The sequence below is a fragment of the Haliaeetus albicilla genome, chromosome 3, assembly GCF_947461875.1.
Source record: "Haliaeetus albicilla chromosome 3, bHalAlb1.1, whole genome shotgun sequence".
NCBI classification, from domain to species: domain Eukaryota; kingdom Metazoa; phylum Chordata; class Aves; order Accipitriformes; family Accipitridae; genus Haliaeetus; species Haliaeetus albicilla.
This window is the reverse complement of record NC_091485.1, coordinates 10,766,569-10,783,599: the sequence shown is the minus strand read 5'-3', so window position 1 is coordinate 10,783,599 and position 17,031 is coordinate 10,766,569. Positions and strand designations below refer to the sequence as shown.

General features: G+C 42.9%; 1 protein-coding gene across 1 annotated transcript in view; it reads left to right on the top strand.

The window, feature by feature from the left end:
• Positions 1–14,501, top strand: part of GLIPR2 (GLI pathogenesis related 2) — a 28,599-nt gene extending 14,098 nt beyond the window's left edge. Inside the window, exons 3-5 of the mRNA XM_009922183.2 lie at positions 3,103–3,206; positions 11,778–11,855; positions 12,923–14,501. Coding sequence (XP_009920485.1) covers positions 3,103–3,206; positions 11,778–11,855; positions 12,923–13,083 — 343 coding nt within the window. The 3' untranslated portion in view covers positions 13,084–14,501. The remainder of the gene's footprint in view (positions 1–3,102; positions 3,207–11,777; positions 11,856–12,922) is intronic.
• Positions 14,502–17,031: the final 2,530 nt, after the last annotated feature.

The following is a 17,031-nucleotide window of genomic DNA, read 5'->3' as shown; positions in this document are numbered from 1 at the left end:
CCGCGGTCAGATGATGGATTGTCATCTGCAGGAGAATATCCACTGCTGCTGAAATAGTGAGAAAAGAACTTTTTCATGGTAGGAAGTGATGACTGGTCTAAGATCAATGGAATCAGAAGGAAGTAATTTCAGATCAAATTGTCTATCTCCCTGCCCCAAAAGCACAATCAGTGTATGTTGTTCTCTTGTCTGTCAGGAGGGACACGTCTTACCTCTTCTGCAGTGCTGAAGGCTGCACAACTTCTTGTTAGTCTAACGTAAAGTGGATCCATCTTCCTGCTGTCTCACTTAAGTCCTCCTTACTGAAATTTGAGTCCAATACTGCTTGTCCTCTTTGCTGTACACATGACAACCAGATTACTTCTTTTCCCTTTACAGCAACCTTTTTCAAAGTAGATTTGAAAATCTTCAATTTTTTCAGGATGATCCTCACAGTACAAAGCAGATACCTGCAGGAGTAAATAAATGCTGATTAAACTATTCAGAAAACAAACGTCTTTCCATAATAGCTAAATAGTGGCCGGTTTGATCCCTGCAGACATGAGATCTCATCTCCCGTTAGGCTTTCTACCATAACCATGCATCCTTCTCCACGCCAGCTGGCTGGGAGCCAGAGAGGCTTTGGCCTTTCCAGAACCTGATTTACTGTGCCAGCTCGGTGCTGCACCGTCACACAGATACACCAGCTCCCACACTCCTAGACCAGGTGTTGTGCGGTACAACGCACCGTGTATGTGGCGTGTGGACATGCACTCTGGCAGCAAGCAAAATCTGATTCTGTCATTATTTTTTCACATTTCTTTTTTTCTTGAGGCAGCATGATAACTGGATACAGTATTTCTAAGAGATGGAATGCCAGTGACTCATCCACATACCTTTGTAATCATCTGGGGTTTTCCTTCTGTTCTTCAAAGTGTTGTTTTCATTTCTGTTTTACATGCTGCCTCACAACGAGGAAGAAATTTCGTTGACTTGTCAATAACACTTGTTGTGTCTCCAAAGTGCTACAGTTGGTTTGAACAAGTCAACTTGTATAAATAGTTCAGATTATTCTGTCAAATATGCATTGCTCCACATTTATCTCCAAGGGTGCTATTGCCCCTGCTGAGTATTTTTAGGCCCTTCTGGAATTCCTCACAGTCCTCTCTGGTCTCAGCTGACTTTCCCCACTGTGGTGAATAACAATAGGAAACCTTTGGTTGCAGTCTGTAACTTAACTTGTAAGAATTAAGAAACACATGTTCAGAGTCTGGTGAGACTGGTTGATAGCAAGAACCAGAAATGGTTTGATCTGAATAGAAGACATGAAATATAAGAGATCTCTTATTTGTCAGGACAGATTTTGCATAATCTTAAATTCAAAGAAGGACTTCACCCTTTCTTTAGGTATATCTGATATCTTTGTTGATATGTATCTGGTGTATCTCTGGGTACTTTTCTGTGCTTCTCTATCTGTGCTGAAAATGGTCTGTTTCCTACTATTTTCAGTTCCAGTAATTGCGACAGGTTAGATGAACTGACTATTGGATCCCTGCTTTAGCATGAGATGAGTCACCCTCAGCAGGTGTCTGTTTATCTCTGACTGTAATGAAGCATAGGGTGATGATCTCAGATGCAAATCTCATGCTTTCAACTGCCTGAGCTAGAGTGAATTAATCACCCTTTGTCTCAAATCCTTGGCAACTTTATCCGTGTGTAATGTGTACTTTGTTCCAGTCTTGCCTCTTGCTTGGGATGTGGGAATCCTTGAAGAGAAAAATTACAGGACTGTAGTGATATAGGGCATGAAGGATCATCTAGAGATCCTCTAGTTCAGGATCTAGCAGACTGACAACTGACAAGTTTTCATTATTTCTGAATTGATGGATGTAGCTAAACATTTTTTATTATTATTTTTGTGGGAGGATTAGGACAGAAGGAAATGAGAACCTAACGAATGAAGTACTAACTTGGGCCAAAATGTTCAGCTGGACAAATTTCCTGTCTCTGGCAGATGCCAGTAATTCATGATTAGGGCAGGAGTAGCAGGACAAAACAAATGTGGTGATCCTTCCCCCATTATCTTCTCCCGGATATTACAGATTTCTCCTGGAAATTATGGTTTCCCTAAGCAGTAGGTTTGTTGCTGTTGTTTAATAAGCCCTGAAGATACACACACACACACACACACACACACACACACAGTAAATTTGTCTAACTCATTTTCAAACCCACTTGTGCTTTGGTGTCTGCATCGTCTGTAGCGATGACTTCTGCTGCAGTGTGGGAAAAGTGCTGTGTCTTACTTAACTTTTAAGTCTATGACCTGATGATTCTGTGTGTTGCCTCCTATTTCTTGTGCCATGAGAAATAACAAATGGTCTTTCCAATTTCACTGTCTCTGTACTGAAACCTTTCCAATGTTGAATAAAGAGAATAATTGTTTTACACATGATGTTATTCTTAACCTTATTGTCATAAGACAACAAAATACATCCCACGCTCTCACACATGTCAACTTCTATAGAAACAGTGCTGCTTATCCCTGTGTTGGTGTACACAGTTTTTGCCTCAGGTTCTCTGTGTGATCCCCTTCTCTTCCATACTGTCATTGCTCTTGTTTTGCATTTGACTTTTTTCCATTTGTAAATGTAGGGGTTTTTACACTTGCTTTGACTGAATCCCCACTCAGGTCTTTTTTTTGTCTCACTGAGAACATTTAAGTTACTCCTGTGAGGTGCCTAGAAATGTCAGGAGGTGACACCTGTAGCAATCGCTGCAGGTACTTCTCTTTCCACCAGCAGCTGCAGCTAAGGATGGCCAGTGGATTTCCAGGTGCTGGGCAGAACATGGTGGGGGGAGATCTGCCCTTTGATTTCTTCTGGGACCTTCTCATCAGTGACACAGATGCTCATGAAAGAGAGGGAAAATGGCCTCCAGGCCTTCCCTTTGCCTAACTCCTAGGTCTGTGTAAGCTTAAAGCATCCCTGGCTTCAGGGCTTTGCAGCTGAGTAACTTGACTTAAATCGTCATCTTCCAGCAAAATTCCTTGCTTGCATCTCCCCCTCCTCTCAGCTCACTGTGGCTGTGGTCCGTAACTTGGCGTGTGGATTCCTTTGCTAGGTATGCAGAAGAACTGGCTACCACGAGGGTCCTCAAACACAGCTCCGAGTCTGCTAACGGAAAATGTGGAGAAAACCTAGCATGGGCATCCTATGACCAACCAGGTAAGCTTTCTTCTCTTGCTGCCTCACAGACACTGGATAAATGGCTTGTCTCATGTACTTTGGGCTCCGAGCATCTGGTTGCAAGAGTAGTGGTGTTTCCTCCGCTTTGAAAACGGAGCCAGCCCAGCCCAGGCTCCGTGGGGACGGGATGGTGGCTTGTGGTCACCTGTGTGTACTGGGAGCAAGGACCACCCATAGGCATGGAGGGGGTCAGGGACTGCCGTGGTGTGCTACGTCCCTTCGGAGGTAAGACTTGGCTCCCTGTGTCCCTGCTGTGCTACTCGTATGTCCATGGGAGGAGAGAAGGAAGCCGTCAATGCCCTGCACTTCACCTTTATCCTTAGTTTGTCCCAGCCAAAGAGAGGGCTGACCGCAGGCCAGCTGTGGTGAGGAAGGTGGAAAAATGCCCATTGCGTGTTACACAGCAGTTCCTCTTTGGGGGGGCAAACGTGGGGCAGGGCGGACACCAAAGTGACAGAGGCTAGTGTGTTAGACATCTAGTCTCTTCTGCTCTGTCAGAAAACGGGCTTTGAGCCTTCTTCCGTGCCTTCACTTTAGAAGACAAAACCTCTCCGTATATTTTCTGATCATAAATGTAACACGTAACTGGCGGCCTTCGGTTTGGATGCCCAAGGAGCTGAGTTTTGGCCGGGCTGAGAGCCTGCGGTGAGCCCTCCGCTGGAGCGATGTTCAGGGCTCATGCCTTAGCCTGCTGAGACAGCAGGTGGGATGTATTAAAAGTGACCACTTGCTTGCTTTATTCCCATCTACCCATGGAATTTCCAGCACAGGGAGACAGCAGATCATTTGTGCAGGCTGGAGGCCCTGTTTGAAGGACCTGGAAATTTCAGTTGAGTTTTAGACCCAGGGACAGCGCTCGGTTCCTCTGCAAGTGCCAACTCTAGTCCCTAATGGGTACTTTTTCATGTTGAAAAAGAAGCCCGGGGTGGAAAAATACAATTTGATCTACTCATATTTGGCATTCTGTCCATCGCAAGAGTCTGAGGCAAGGGTTCAGAGCAGCATGGGAAAACACAGATGTATGGCAAAGTTTGCATAGTGGCTATGACTCACTGACTGAGCTTACTTCTCCCTTCTTGTTTGTGTTAATGGCCTATGCTCCTTCCCCTGAGGTTAAAGTCACAGAATTGCCATTTAGAGAGCTGGAAACAAAACAGATGAATCCTTCCATAAATTATATAATGCCTGTCTTTTTCTGGATCCCATTTGTTTTCTTCAGTGCGCTATTTCCATACATAACTTGCCAGTTTTCAGCAATTTTGTTGCTATTTTTTTATGCACAGGATTGAATGTCTTGCTGAGAAAATTAAGCTGCATCCTCTTTTGTTCTGTAAAACGCTTCGACATTTCCTATGCAGCAGGATCATTCAAAATACCAGAATGAGAAAACTAGCTCTTCAAAGAAAGTTATTCTCTCCTCTGGGCTTAGTCTTCATCTCTGTGGAGTTGGTTCATTCTTCCTTTTTTTCTCATATAGTTCCTTTGGATAGTTAATTTGTACCCTGCTCAATGAGGCTGAAATTTGTATTAAGGCATCCATTCAAGGGCTTAACAAAGGCAGGCAGTGTCTTCAGGTTTCTTTCCCAGATAAAGCAAAACTCAATAAACCTCCAGCATACTCTGTATTCTCTCTAAAAAAAAGTGATGCTATTGTTTATTTTGGCTTTTATTGAGTTCTGTAATAGTGCCAGAAGATCCATTTCTTGTTTCAGAGAAGATTTAAGCTTTCAACTACAAAAGCCTTCTAGTTTGACTCCTCTCCTGGTACAAGAATACCTTGAATTGTATTCAGGATTTGAGAGTTACATAGCCTAAAGCTGTCGCTGGAAATATGTTTATCCCTGTAATCCAAGAAATAGTTGACAGCTGTTTCCTCCCTCCAGTCCTGCAGGAACTGCTCCGTGGCAGACTTCTCTTTGTCTGTGTTCAAATAAGTGAGCTGTCATCTGCCACTAATGCGAGAGACCGCAGCCTGCCTTGGCAGCTGTAGTATGTCAGGCTTCTCGGGATGCCTCATCTCATTTCTCATGTGTCCGGAGGCTGAAGGCAAGCGCTGGATGACTGAATTCTGGTTGGGATGGCTGGTGTGGTCGTGAAAACGTGCCGCGTTGCCTGTGAAAACACTGCAGCTTGTCAACTCGGGAGAGTTCGTAAGGGAAATTCACTCTCTGTTATCACCCAAATCTGTTATGGGGGGAACCTGGGTCTGCCTACAGATGGGGACTAGTGGGCAGAGCGGCACAGCCACCCTCTGCCCCAGCCCTGGAGGAGCACGCTCTGCCTTGATGCCTCCCTTGCTGTCTAACACCAGGCTTATACAGTACTGGTAAATAAAGTCAAATAAAATAAGGACCTATATGAGGAACACTGGAAGTAGAGGATTACTTCCTGAAACCTTTAGTACGACTTCAACCTAGGTAGATATTTTATTTCTGAGGCAAATTTAAATCTACCTCTATCCTCTTTCCCCTCAGACTGGTGGAAGGAAGGTTGTGATAACAAAAGCTAGACAAACATTTGAGGAGAGTTCTGAGGTTTGGGGTACTTAGTTTTCAAGTAGATCACCATGGTGCTGCCCATCCTTGCACAGAAATATGTCCTGTGTGTTTTTATTAGAACGTTTTTAGCAACTTACTCAGTGGGATTACTTGAAGATTTAAGGATTCTTTGGTATGAGGAGAAACAGTAAGGCTGGGTCCGGAGAAATTAAATGCTGGGGGAGCTGAATACAGTAGTAGGGCTGCCATAGCCTTGTGTTGCCAGTAGTAAGGCTGAGAATGTATTCCCAGGCTTGTGCACACATACACGGCATGTACATGTATGTGTATATGTGCAGGTGGCCACACAGATCAGCACAAACAGATGCCGTCAACATTAAAATGAACACCATCAGTGGCCTCATCCTGTTCCCCTTTTTGGCTGATCGCAGTGAAGTATGTTACTGGAATATATGTATAAAAATAAAATAATATAACATAATATATGCATATAAAATATGTATTTCCCAGTAATGGATTTTTAAAAATAGATATAATTTGTATTTTTATAGCATTAAATTATATATATATATATCTATCTATCTATCAGTAATGGAAATAAAATTCCAGTGTGGGTCCCTCCAGCAGCTGAGCTCAGACACTCAGTCCACCCAGTAGCTGCCCCTGGATGCCAGTCTCCCCAGTTGCTGGCACCTGGACGTACCAACCCCTGAGGCTGCACTCCCACTCCAGCCGCCACTACAGTGCGTCTTGCACACAGGCACATGCAGGTCCCTGGCCGTCAGCCAGGACCCCCCCTTGTCTCTGCGGTGGCCGTACACTTCTGTAGCGATTCCTCCCAGACCACTTCGCCTGCTCGCCAGCTGGTCCAGCTTGCGTTTTGCTAGTACTCGCACCCACACTGGTCCTCCAGTTGCCGGCATCGCAGACACCCAGGTCCCTGCAACCCTTGGTGTGATACCCGTTGTTGGCACTCACCCCCACCCGCCCACATCCACAGAGAACAGAGCTCCTCACCCAGGAAAATAGTTAGAAATGAAATTTAATGAGGCAACAGGACAACTGATGAGATGCAGAGCATGGCCAGGCAAGAGCAGCGACACCTGTTTACATGCAGTGGCCCCTTATTCTCTCTCTGTCCTTCAGAGAGTCGTGTCAGCAGAAGAACTTTACACCAGGACTGTTAGTCCTGTGTATGGACTGACCTCACACGGTCAAGCCTCTGACGATATGAGGCAGATTGACGCACAGTCAGCGTGGCCACGTTACTAGCTCATAGCTTCGGTAAATAAAATCAAATCAGTATGCTGATTCGGGACCTGGTCTGGGGCAGAACTATGCTTGGACACTAATTCAAGGATTGTTGCATGAAATTTTTATGCGATGTAGATGTGTTCAGAGAGTCACGGTACTGATGAAACTCATTAGAGCAACATTCAGCCTCTTCTGTCTGAAATGAACACCTAGTAAGTCCAACCGAGCAGGTCATCAGTCAGCTATCGCTAGGAGAAGGGTGGAGTCAAACTATGTTTCCAAAGAGAAAGTGTTGAAATTAAGAATGTGGTTTACAGCTTTGCAAACAGGAAGGGTATGTTCAAAAAACCAGCAGTACGCTAATTGGGTCTGCAAGTGGAGCAACAGGAGGGAAGCTGCAGTGCTGACTGTAGGACGGATCTGCATGCTTTTTGATAGACGTAAAATTCTATCATTTCTGCTATAATAGGGAATGAGGGGTGAGAGCGAGATTTCTTTTCTGTGTTCTTTCTTTCCGATTGAAATGCATTTTGAACAGCAACCAACCCCTGTTTTGGGGGAGCTTTGGGGGAGTGGGAGCTGTTTTCAATGAAACATTGAAATGCAAGGGAAACAGACGCTAAATATAACTGCATCACTTGTTCCGTAATAATTTGAAATGGAAATACTGTGGTCAGTTCTCTGGACCAGCAAGTCTGAGGATGCAAGTTGCTGCTAAAGCAGGTAGGCTCGGTGCTCTGCTGACCCCTCTGCTGTTCTCTCTCTGGAAGCCCGGGGTCACTGGGCTCAAACCAGAGTTTTTGCTTAGTCCCCTGTGTATCAGCTGTCGCTTTCAACATTGGTTTGGCGTGTGTCCCACCACTGCATTGTTTACTGCTCCCCAAGGGGCAAAGAATCAGAAGAAAAGTATTCAGAGGTAAGAGAGGGTGTTTAATCACTAGGTACCCACCTGTCTTCTCACATGGTAATAACTTCCACATAGGACCCCCTCACCTTCTGCGGCATATGACAGATAAAATTCATTCCCTTCACTTCCAGGACACTTCTTTAACATGAGTTCAAGACAGACCCTGTCAAAAGTTGCCTAGTCCTTTGGTCACCTTCTCTTTTGCTGAGAACAAGTTAGTCTTTAATTTCTCACAGCCTATGATGTGATGACTCTTTTAATTCAAGGAGGATGACAGCAATGCCATATAATGATAGCCTGATCCTGCACATGAAAAATGGAGCATAGCTATCAGCTTCTAGGCTTTCACTGCCTGGCTGCAATAAGTTGCAAGCTTTCATCCACGAAGGCTGGGAATTAACATGTCATAGATTGTGCTACCCAGCTATGCTCGTTGTCTTTCATGTACAGGACTGAAGTTTTCTTACCCGATGCCGTTGCCATCTCCCTTGAATTAAAGAGTTACCAAATTTTCACATGATGGTATTCTTTAAATTAAAAAAAAAAAAAAAAATTACGAAGAGATACTGTGTTTGTCAAAGCTTCTGTGTGTCCTGCAATATTTCCATTATGGAGATTTTAAGTTCTTGTCACATGGAGCCTAGTTACACTTAGAGCTACAGTAAGCAGAGTGGGGATGACTTTCTCTTGAGCTACTCTTTACGCTGTATCACACTGATACCTTGACAGAGGGAATGAAGTGCTGGTAGCAGTGGGAAATGCAGTCCTACATCTGTAAAAATGCTACTTACATACTATAGTCACTTAAGCACTTGTATACATAAAATACATGTGCTTCATAAGGCCTGATATGTCTGCAGTCACATTTTGTACTTCTGTTCCACCCGGCTTACCACAAACATATCTAAATCCTTCATAGCTTTGAAGTCTGGGGTGGGACAGGATGATCTTCTTGTTTTGTTTTATTTGGGTTTTTTTACTATGTGCTTTTTCTTTTCCCTCAGTATTGCATAAAGATGGCTCTTTACACTTTTTTTCAGTCTTCATTTTAAGCTTTAGTGTGAGTAACAAATGAGCAGATATTTACTTGTGTTACAGACTTCAGCCCTAAAAGAGGTCTACAGGGTTTGTTGTTTGGCGCAGGGAAAGGAGGAACCTACTGTTATTCCTGAAACATTTACTTTGGGAAGCAAGAGAGGGTTTTCTACTTTTTTTATGTAGAAAACGTAAATTGACTCTACTAAGAGAGCACTATTCCTAACAAGCAGTGTGGCATAGATAAGTTCATAGTACTTTCGGTCCACAAACCTCTCAAGAGATGGCATTTCATTCAATATTTTCTTTTCAATGACAGCTCTGACAGCCAGCTTGCCAGGCTAACAACGCCATCCTTTTAGCAGACTGCACTCATAAGAAACTGAAGTTTAAAGAAGTTAACGCAGTGTCTGACTTCTACAACAGTGCAAGCTTAAGACTTTTTGCTGCAAAATAGCAAAACATGAGTCATTGCTGTTCTGCAGCCAACAGTCCACCAGGGACCCGCGTTCTTCATGGCGGTAGGCTTAACAGCATTGGCAGCTTGCTATGAAATCAACCGGTCTTGCGTTATACATCCTGGAATGCTAAGCAGAAATTTCATTATTGATGTAGCTCAGGGAAAAACCTGCCCCTTTCCCCCCCTCCCAGTGTCTGACACAAGAATTTCCTAACAACCAGTAACGGAGAGAAGTAACATTTGCCTTTTGGGTGCAGAGCATCTGCAAGTTCTGGTCTGAGCTTCTGCCCTCTGTGCTGCCTGTTCCACAGGACCCACTGCAGATTATCAGAATCTGCTCCTTTCTGTCAGGTTCCCTAACTGTTCAACAGGAAACAAGGAAGGATTATTTCTTTGGCAAACATCAACCTTGGAGACCCACAGACATGTAGTGCTACATCACTGGCCATAGTCACAGTCATTATACAGCTCTGGTCAGTAAAAGCCTTTGATGAGACGAGACAGTGCTGGACACAAGGATTTCCACACAGTAGCTGCTCCTAGGAATGTATATTTGAGGTGTCTGACTGGAGTACCCCAAGTTAGAGTGCCTCAAAGGGGACATTCACAATGGCTCAAGTGCTAAGTAAGAACCACTGAAAATAAATGCACTCAGAAATTTGAAGTATTAAATGCTGATGAGAACATGGAAAAATAGAGGATGTCAGAAGTGTCATTTTTCTTTGGGTTGCTTGGAGCTGCAAGGGGATGTCTTCATATACCTGCATCCACAGGTGGGAGGCCTCCCTGTAGAAAAGGTCCCTGTGCCCTTTTGCTCAGAAAAATCTGGCAAGGCTCACTTAAGTCTTTTCAAACCTGTTCCAAGACGGAGGAGCTGGTGAAAGCTGTATGTAGCAGCCTAATGACAGGAGCACTCATCCAGGATGAGGGAGATGTGTCTTCGCTACCTTCCAGGCTGAAAGTTACAGAAGGTTCTGGGCAGAAAAAAATGTAAGCTCAACGTGTTAAATTGCCAGATGGTTTCTTTGAGGACATTTCTTTGAGGACTAAAGGGATTTCTGCCCCCATCTCGATCCAAATGCTGTGCCACACAGATAGATCTCTCTTGTCCAAAGGTTTTTCTAACTTCAACCTTTTAAATTTTTAACAGCAGACGAGAATTGGTGGATGGTCCTGTTCCCTGATCTGTTGGTGGTAGTATAGTACTCTTCGTCAGCTCTGTCCTACCAGGCAAGCACCTTGCTGCAGAGATCTTCCCTGAAAGGGACGAACTCTACTTGGTTCTACAGCTGTTTTGTGGGTTGCCTGTCCAGGCTTTGAGCCAGGCTGTGCTGGCCATGGCCCCGTACTCCAGTGGAGAAACCGATCGACTGTGTTTGCGTCGAGCAGAACTCAAGTCATTGATGGCATGAGATGCTTAACAAAAAGCATTGGACTAATCAGTAAGTTAGTAAATTAGTAAGTTAGTAAATTAGGAAGAGGGGCTGGAAAGCTGCCTTGTGGAAAAGGACCTGGGGGTGCTGGTTGACAGCCGGATGAATATGAGCTGGCAGTGTGCCCAGGTGGCCAAGAAGGCCAATGGCATCCTGGCCTGTATCAGAAATAGTGCGGCCAGCAGGAGCTGGGAGGTGATCGTCCCCTGTACTGGGCACTGGTGAGGCCGCACCTTGAGTCCTGTGTTCAGTTTTGGGCCCCTCACTCCAAGACAGACATTGAGGTGCTGGAGCTTGTCCAGAGAAGGGCAACGAAGCTGGTGAAGGGTCTAGAGCCCAAGTCTTACGAGGAGCGGCTGAGGGACCTGGGGCTGTTTAGTCTGGAGAAAAGGAGGCTGAGGGGAGACCTGATCGCTCTCTACAACTACCTGAAAGGGGGTTGTAGCGAGGTGGGGCTTGGTCTCTTTTCCCAAGTAACAAGTGATAGGACAAGAGGAAATGGCCTCAAGTTGCACCAGGGGGGGTTAGATTGGATATTACAGAAAATTTCTTCACCGAAAGGGCTGTCAAGCATTGGAACAGGCTGCCCAGGGAAGTGGTTGAGTCACCATCCCTGGAGGTATTTAAAAGACGTGTAGACGTGGTGTTTAGGGACATGGTTTAGTGGTGGACTTGGCAGTGTTAAGCTAACAGTTGGACTTGATGATCTTAAAGGTCTTTTCCAACCTAAATGATTCTATGATTCTATGATAACTGAGTAGCAATAGCTATTGCAAAACCAAAGAGATTTGGTAAATAACATGTACTACATTTCAAAAACTCTTTTCAGTAAAAAGGCTGTTTCTCCATGTTTCTAGACGTTCTTGCCAGCTATTAACAGAAGATCTTGCTGGCCAGGCTGTAAGTGAGCTACACTTCTGTGTTTATGTCATGATTCCACAGCAGATTTCTTTTGTCTTTCAGGAAAGGATGTGGCTGACAGATGGTACAGTGAAATAAAAAATTACAGCTTTCAAAACCCAGGGTTTTCTTCTGGGACAGGTAAGTTCAGATTGGGCACTGTCTCTTCAAAACCGCAGCTTTTATTTTAAGAAATTGGCTAGCCAACTTGTTTGATATTTTTCAAAAATCTACCTTTTTTCTTAGAAAAAAAATTTAGGAGGGAAAAGAATTTAGAATTTCCCCCAAGTTTTATATTAGAAACTGACAGAAGGGTAAAAGGAAACTGAAAAATGAGGAAGTAAGCAAAATCTGTGGGGTTTCTTTATACTGTATTTTTCTTCCAACTACAAAGTTTTTAAAAGGCAACTTATTTTTAAGGCAAATTAATTTGTAGAAAATACTAAACTGGAATCATATAGGTGTCTTACTAAGTGTACTATCCTGTTGTTTACATTGACATGTGACTTCTACCAAATTATATCACTCCAATCAATCACAGAGATCACTTCAGATATAATTTGCGGATCAGGAACAGGCCATTGACTGCATATTGGCAATCTGGTGTTGAATGAACCTAAGAACATTGTTCCTTGAATAATGCTCAAGCAGGAGATATGCCTGAGCTTGTTTCAGATGAGGAAAATCACGTTTTTCTCCCGTGAGATTTGTCTATGCATAGAGGGAACAACTGACAGAGCAGCACAGTGCAGGGGTGGCTATTACAACTATGCAGAAAAAGCCACAAAACCAGTATTAGTTTGAACAGTTGCACATGCAGACACATGGGGGAGTACGAGATGGTTAAAGCAACTAAATAATAGTCACTGTCAGGACTGCTGTTCATACTGCAGGGAGTAAAGACCGTGATGTCTTTGTCAAGTTTTATATCAGATACTTATCAAACTACTTCTTTCATGATTCTTCTACTAGGTATTCTTATTTGGATATAGGACATGGAAATGGCAATAGTAGTGCGGAACCAGATCAGATCAGGCTTTTTCAAGACAAGATGCTAGATGTAGGGTTTTTTTTTTTCATGTCCTTAGCTTGTTCTCCTGTTAAAGAAACAGTTTTGTATTGTTCTTTCTTTCCCCTACCCTCACGTGTTAAAGGGAATGTTACAGATTTAGTACCTAGAATGAATGCATATGTTTCTCTTTCTTCAGGTCACTTCACAGCAATGGTTTGGAAGAATACAAAAAAGATGGGAGTCGGAAAAGCATCTGCTAGTGATGGCTCAACATTTGTGGTGGCTAGATATGATCCAGCTGGAAATGTAGTAAATCCAGGCTATTATGAAGAAAATGTCCTTCCTCCAAGAAAATAACTTTTTTTTTTTTTTTAAGGTAGCCTTATTGCCGAATGACAGGTGAACCTGGATTTGGACTTAACAGTGTTTGAAATGAAGTACAATTCAATGAAATTTCCTGTTTGATACTGCTGTTCACTTTTCATTACAGAGGAAGCAATTACATGTTGCTTGAGTCAATCTGCACATTAGGTCCCTGTTATTTCTGAGGGGGCTTCAGTTTATTTGAGGACAAAGTATATGCAGCATTTCTGAAGGGTAAAATTTATAAGGGGTTTTTTTAATAGTTTGCATGAACTCTGTGTCAGCATGTGACTAAGCACATGTTGGAAGTCTTTTTTTAAACATGCAAATTTATCGCTTTCTGTAAACTGAAAATACCAGCTTGTAATTATATCATGTACTCCCAATTTTCCAGTATTTTTTAATAACTGTAACTTCTTTGCTCTATCTATATCTCCTACTACTGGGGCCTTCTCTCTGCAGATGGAACATATGCAAAACTGCCCATATGAAAGGTACATGTGTAAAATGTAGTGGCATTCAGACCTATGGGTTTTTATTAAGAGGATCTCACGGAACACTAAAATGTTGCTGGCAAAATTGTATCTGTCAAGCAAGCCATAACTAACGCATGACCTGAAAGCTACTAAAATTGTTTAAATCCCAGCGTTACATTTTAGGTGCTAATATTTAAAATCTCTTTGAGATTAGTGTATTTCAAGTTCAAACCCCATCTTACAGTTTACAGTATGTACATTGTCTTACAATCAATTGTTTACTTCTGTTACAGGAAAGTAAGATACTACTTTTCCTCTTAGATATTTATGCACAAAAATTTTCTTTGATGGAGCACGTTGGATTTTTTTTCTCAATAACTTATTTTTTTTTCCTAAGGACTATCTTCTGCAGGTGTCATGCTATACAGACAATGACATTCCCAAATAATCTCTTGTCTCTAATAATGTCACAGTAAGAGGTATTCACATGGTCATAATTAAAAGATGTTTAGTCTTTGTTCATATTATTCAATAATAGTAAAAGTATTTCACATGCTGGATTGATGCCTTGAAAAAACTCAGATTGAATTTCCTTAAAAACAAGCAAGCAAAATTTCTGAGGACACTTTTTTCTCTTACGAAATGTGGATTGGGCCATTTTGGCCAGGTATACTGTGATTCAATTTGGGGTTTTCTTTTCTTTGTAAATGTTTTTTTTGACTTCTGCTGAGATTCTGTATGCCAGAATTTGGTTCATGAAGAGTGCCATTACGGAAATACTTCTTCTTGTTTACACAGTTGTAATAAACTACACTGTTATGGCTTGATTATATGTTGCTGTGATGCTGTATGTTAAAATCTTTTTTCTGTAACCAAGAATTTAACACATATAATGGACATCTGAAAATTAAATATTTTTGATTATGAATTACTCAAGCTTTTGCTGTTAACCTGTGTCTTTGTTGAATAATCTTCAAATTTTATTTCTAGGTTATTAACATATGACATTATTACTTTTGCAACATGGACCATATAAGAGCAGCAAGTATTCTAGTCCAGGAAAGGAAGACGAGACCTTCTAAGAAGCGATAAATCACACAGCAGATCGTTCGTCACCCCTTTATACAAAGGTTGAGGTAACACTTGAAGCCGAAGCTGAAGAGGCGTACCTCTTTCTCCCTTAAACTCCTGCTTTGTATCTCATTTCATTTTTGCTGTTCCCTCTCTCGGCTGACGTGTTCTCAGTAAAGATACCCACTCGACTCCCACTCAGACATGTGTGTTTCAGTAACTGCAGTCTTGGGGCCTTCCTCTCTTCAACCCTCAGCTGACAAATGTTGCAGCTCCAAACAGGCTAATGTTTTATGTGCAACACATTATCATCCCTGAGAATGAAAACAGGACTTTCTAAAAAAAATAGACCTGCTGCAACTGACGTAAAGGTAAAAGCTGATGTTAAATAAATTAACGGTATTAAAATATTCCGGTTTTTCTTAATGACGTTGCTGCTGTTGGCTCTATAATTCCTTGAATGGTTTGTGTAAAACCATATATATCCTAGTTGAGTGAGTCAAGTCAGAAGTTTTCTCTGCTGCCACCTAGGTTTTATTTTAATGTCAGAGAGAACTGGGAAGGTAGGTAAAGAGAGGACAAAACAAAGCAAAGCTTGTCATTATTTAAAATGGTAGTGGCGAGTCAACTTCCAAAGCTATTTAGACAGAGCATTTTGAGGAGGCATCAGACATGGAAGAAGCACAAAGCCACTCAAATAGACTCAGTGCATGCTTCATGCACCCCACAGAGAGTCCATGCAAGTAAGCACGATTGTAACAGTTAGAAAAAACCCTGTCAATTTAATTCTTTGTGACCCAAGATCACGATGTTGATGCCTTCTGCAAATGAACTCTGGCTGCACAGTAAACCGTGGTGTACGTAGGAGTCCAAATGCAAAGGGAAGGGCAACATTGCTGATGTGACTCACTCAACAGCCATATGGTTTTGGGGAAGTGTACACTGGAACCTGACTTACCAGCCATCTATATTAAAAGACTCTGTGTAGGTGTATTGCTCCACTCTCTGCCACATCTTGGAGAGTTGTGGAGATGGGGAGGTGGCACAGAAAGGTTATCTCTTGTCATGTTAGAGCAGAACAAGGTGTTTACGAGCTTCCTCAGCCAGGGTTGTACACATAGGAGTCACATTTACCCTGGGAATAAAGAAAAGGCTGATCTGACAGCTCTGATACCAGAGAAAAATACCTGTCTTTGGAGGCCTGCAGATGATTTCTAAGGTCTTTTTGCAGCAGCAGGAGGAGGAGGAATTCTAGCTGGTCTAAGGCTTCATTTCCAGTCTTCTGGGTTAAATAATAACAAAGCACTTAGGGAAGAACTGGGACTGGTCTTTAAAAAGTGCTAAAAAGGGAAGGGAAGCCTGCATTACGCATTTTAATTTGCCAACTTCCTTCCTTTGTCTTCCCAAAAGGACAAACCCCAGGCAATTCCTCCTCCAGAAAGTGGAAGGTGACATTGAGAAGTGGTAGAAGTACTGTTAGAAGAACACAGATCAGACAGAAAGCCACATCATCACATGAGCAATAATAAGCCCAAGGGCGAAAAAGATGCCAGCACTCAGTGGAAGTTTTGCAAATTGTACTTGGAAGTGCCATGCTTTTTGGGAGCTTAGCCACTTTACTTGTCTCCAGCTTTAATTTTTCAGGAGGATTTGCCTCCAACGAAGTGGTTGACTTGATTGGCTGGACTGCAAAGAAGTCATGTTAGGCTGGTGGACTGCTTGACCTTCAGGCTTCTGCAGTGTCATATATGCCCTAAGAATGTTTTTAGCTTTTGTGGGTATCTCTGATTTGGATAACCTACTTTTTCTCTGTGTAATTCAGTACTTAAAGACCCCTTTCCATGTGACTAGTGTTAACACTAATTTGAGCTGTCTTTTCAGCATCTGTTTTCTTAAGTTCCTACAACGTCCAAGCAGCCGATTGCAAAAAAAGCCAGGTATGACTTCAGCTGAGGTAGCAGCTTAAGAAAACAAAGCTTTTAAGAAAACTAAGTGCTCCCTGGCGTTTAGTTTGCCCCTGTGGTGATGGTTGTTTTGATCTATATTAGGAAGCCCAGAACACGGTGATGTGAACAAAGCCACAGACCGTCCGGATCTGTTGATTACAAACACCGATAGTGCTGGTCTTGTGGTCACGGTACACGCCAGTGCCACGTCTTCTCTCCCCCAGAGGCTTTGTGAGGGAAAGGCTATGTGTAAGATGGCAACTGGAGGCTGTTTGATCCCAAGCAGAGTGGAAAAGGGGCTTGAGACGGCACAAAGCAAGCCAGTGAGCCAAAGCCACCGCCCTCCCTTTTTGAAGCCGGCACTAAAAATCTCAGAAAACTGCATTTCTGGCGAGAACACAGGAGGAAGACAGGGATAGGCTGCTTCAGTTGTTACATGGTAGGAAAGT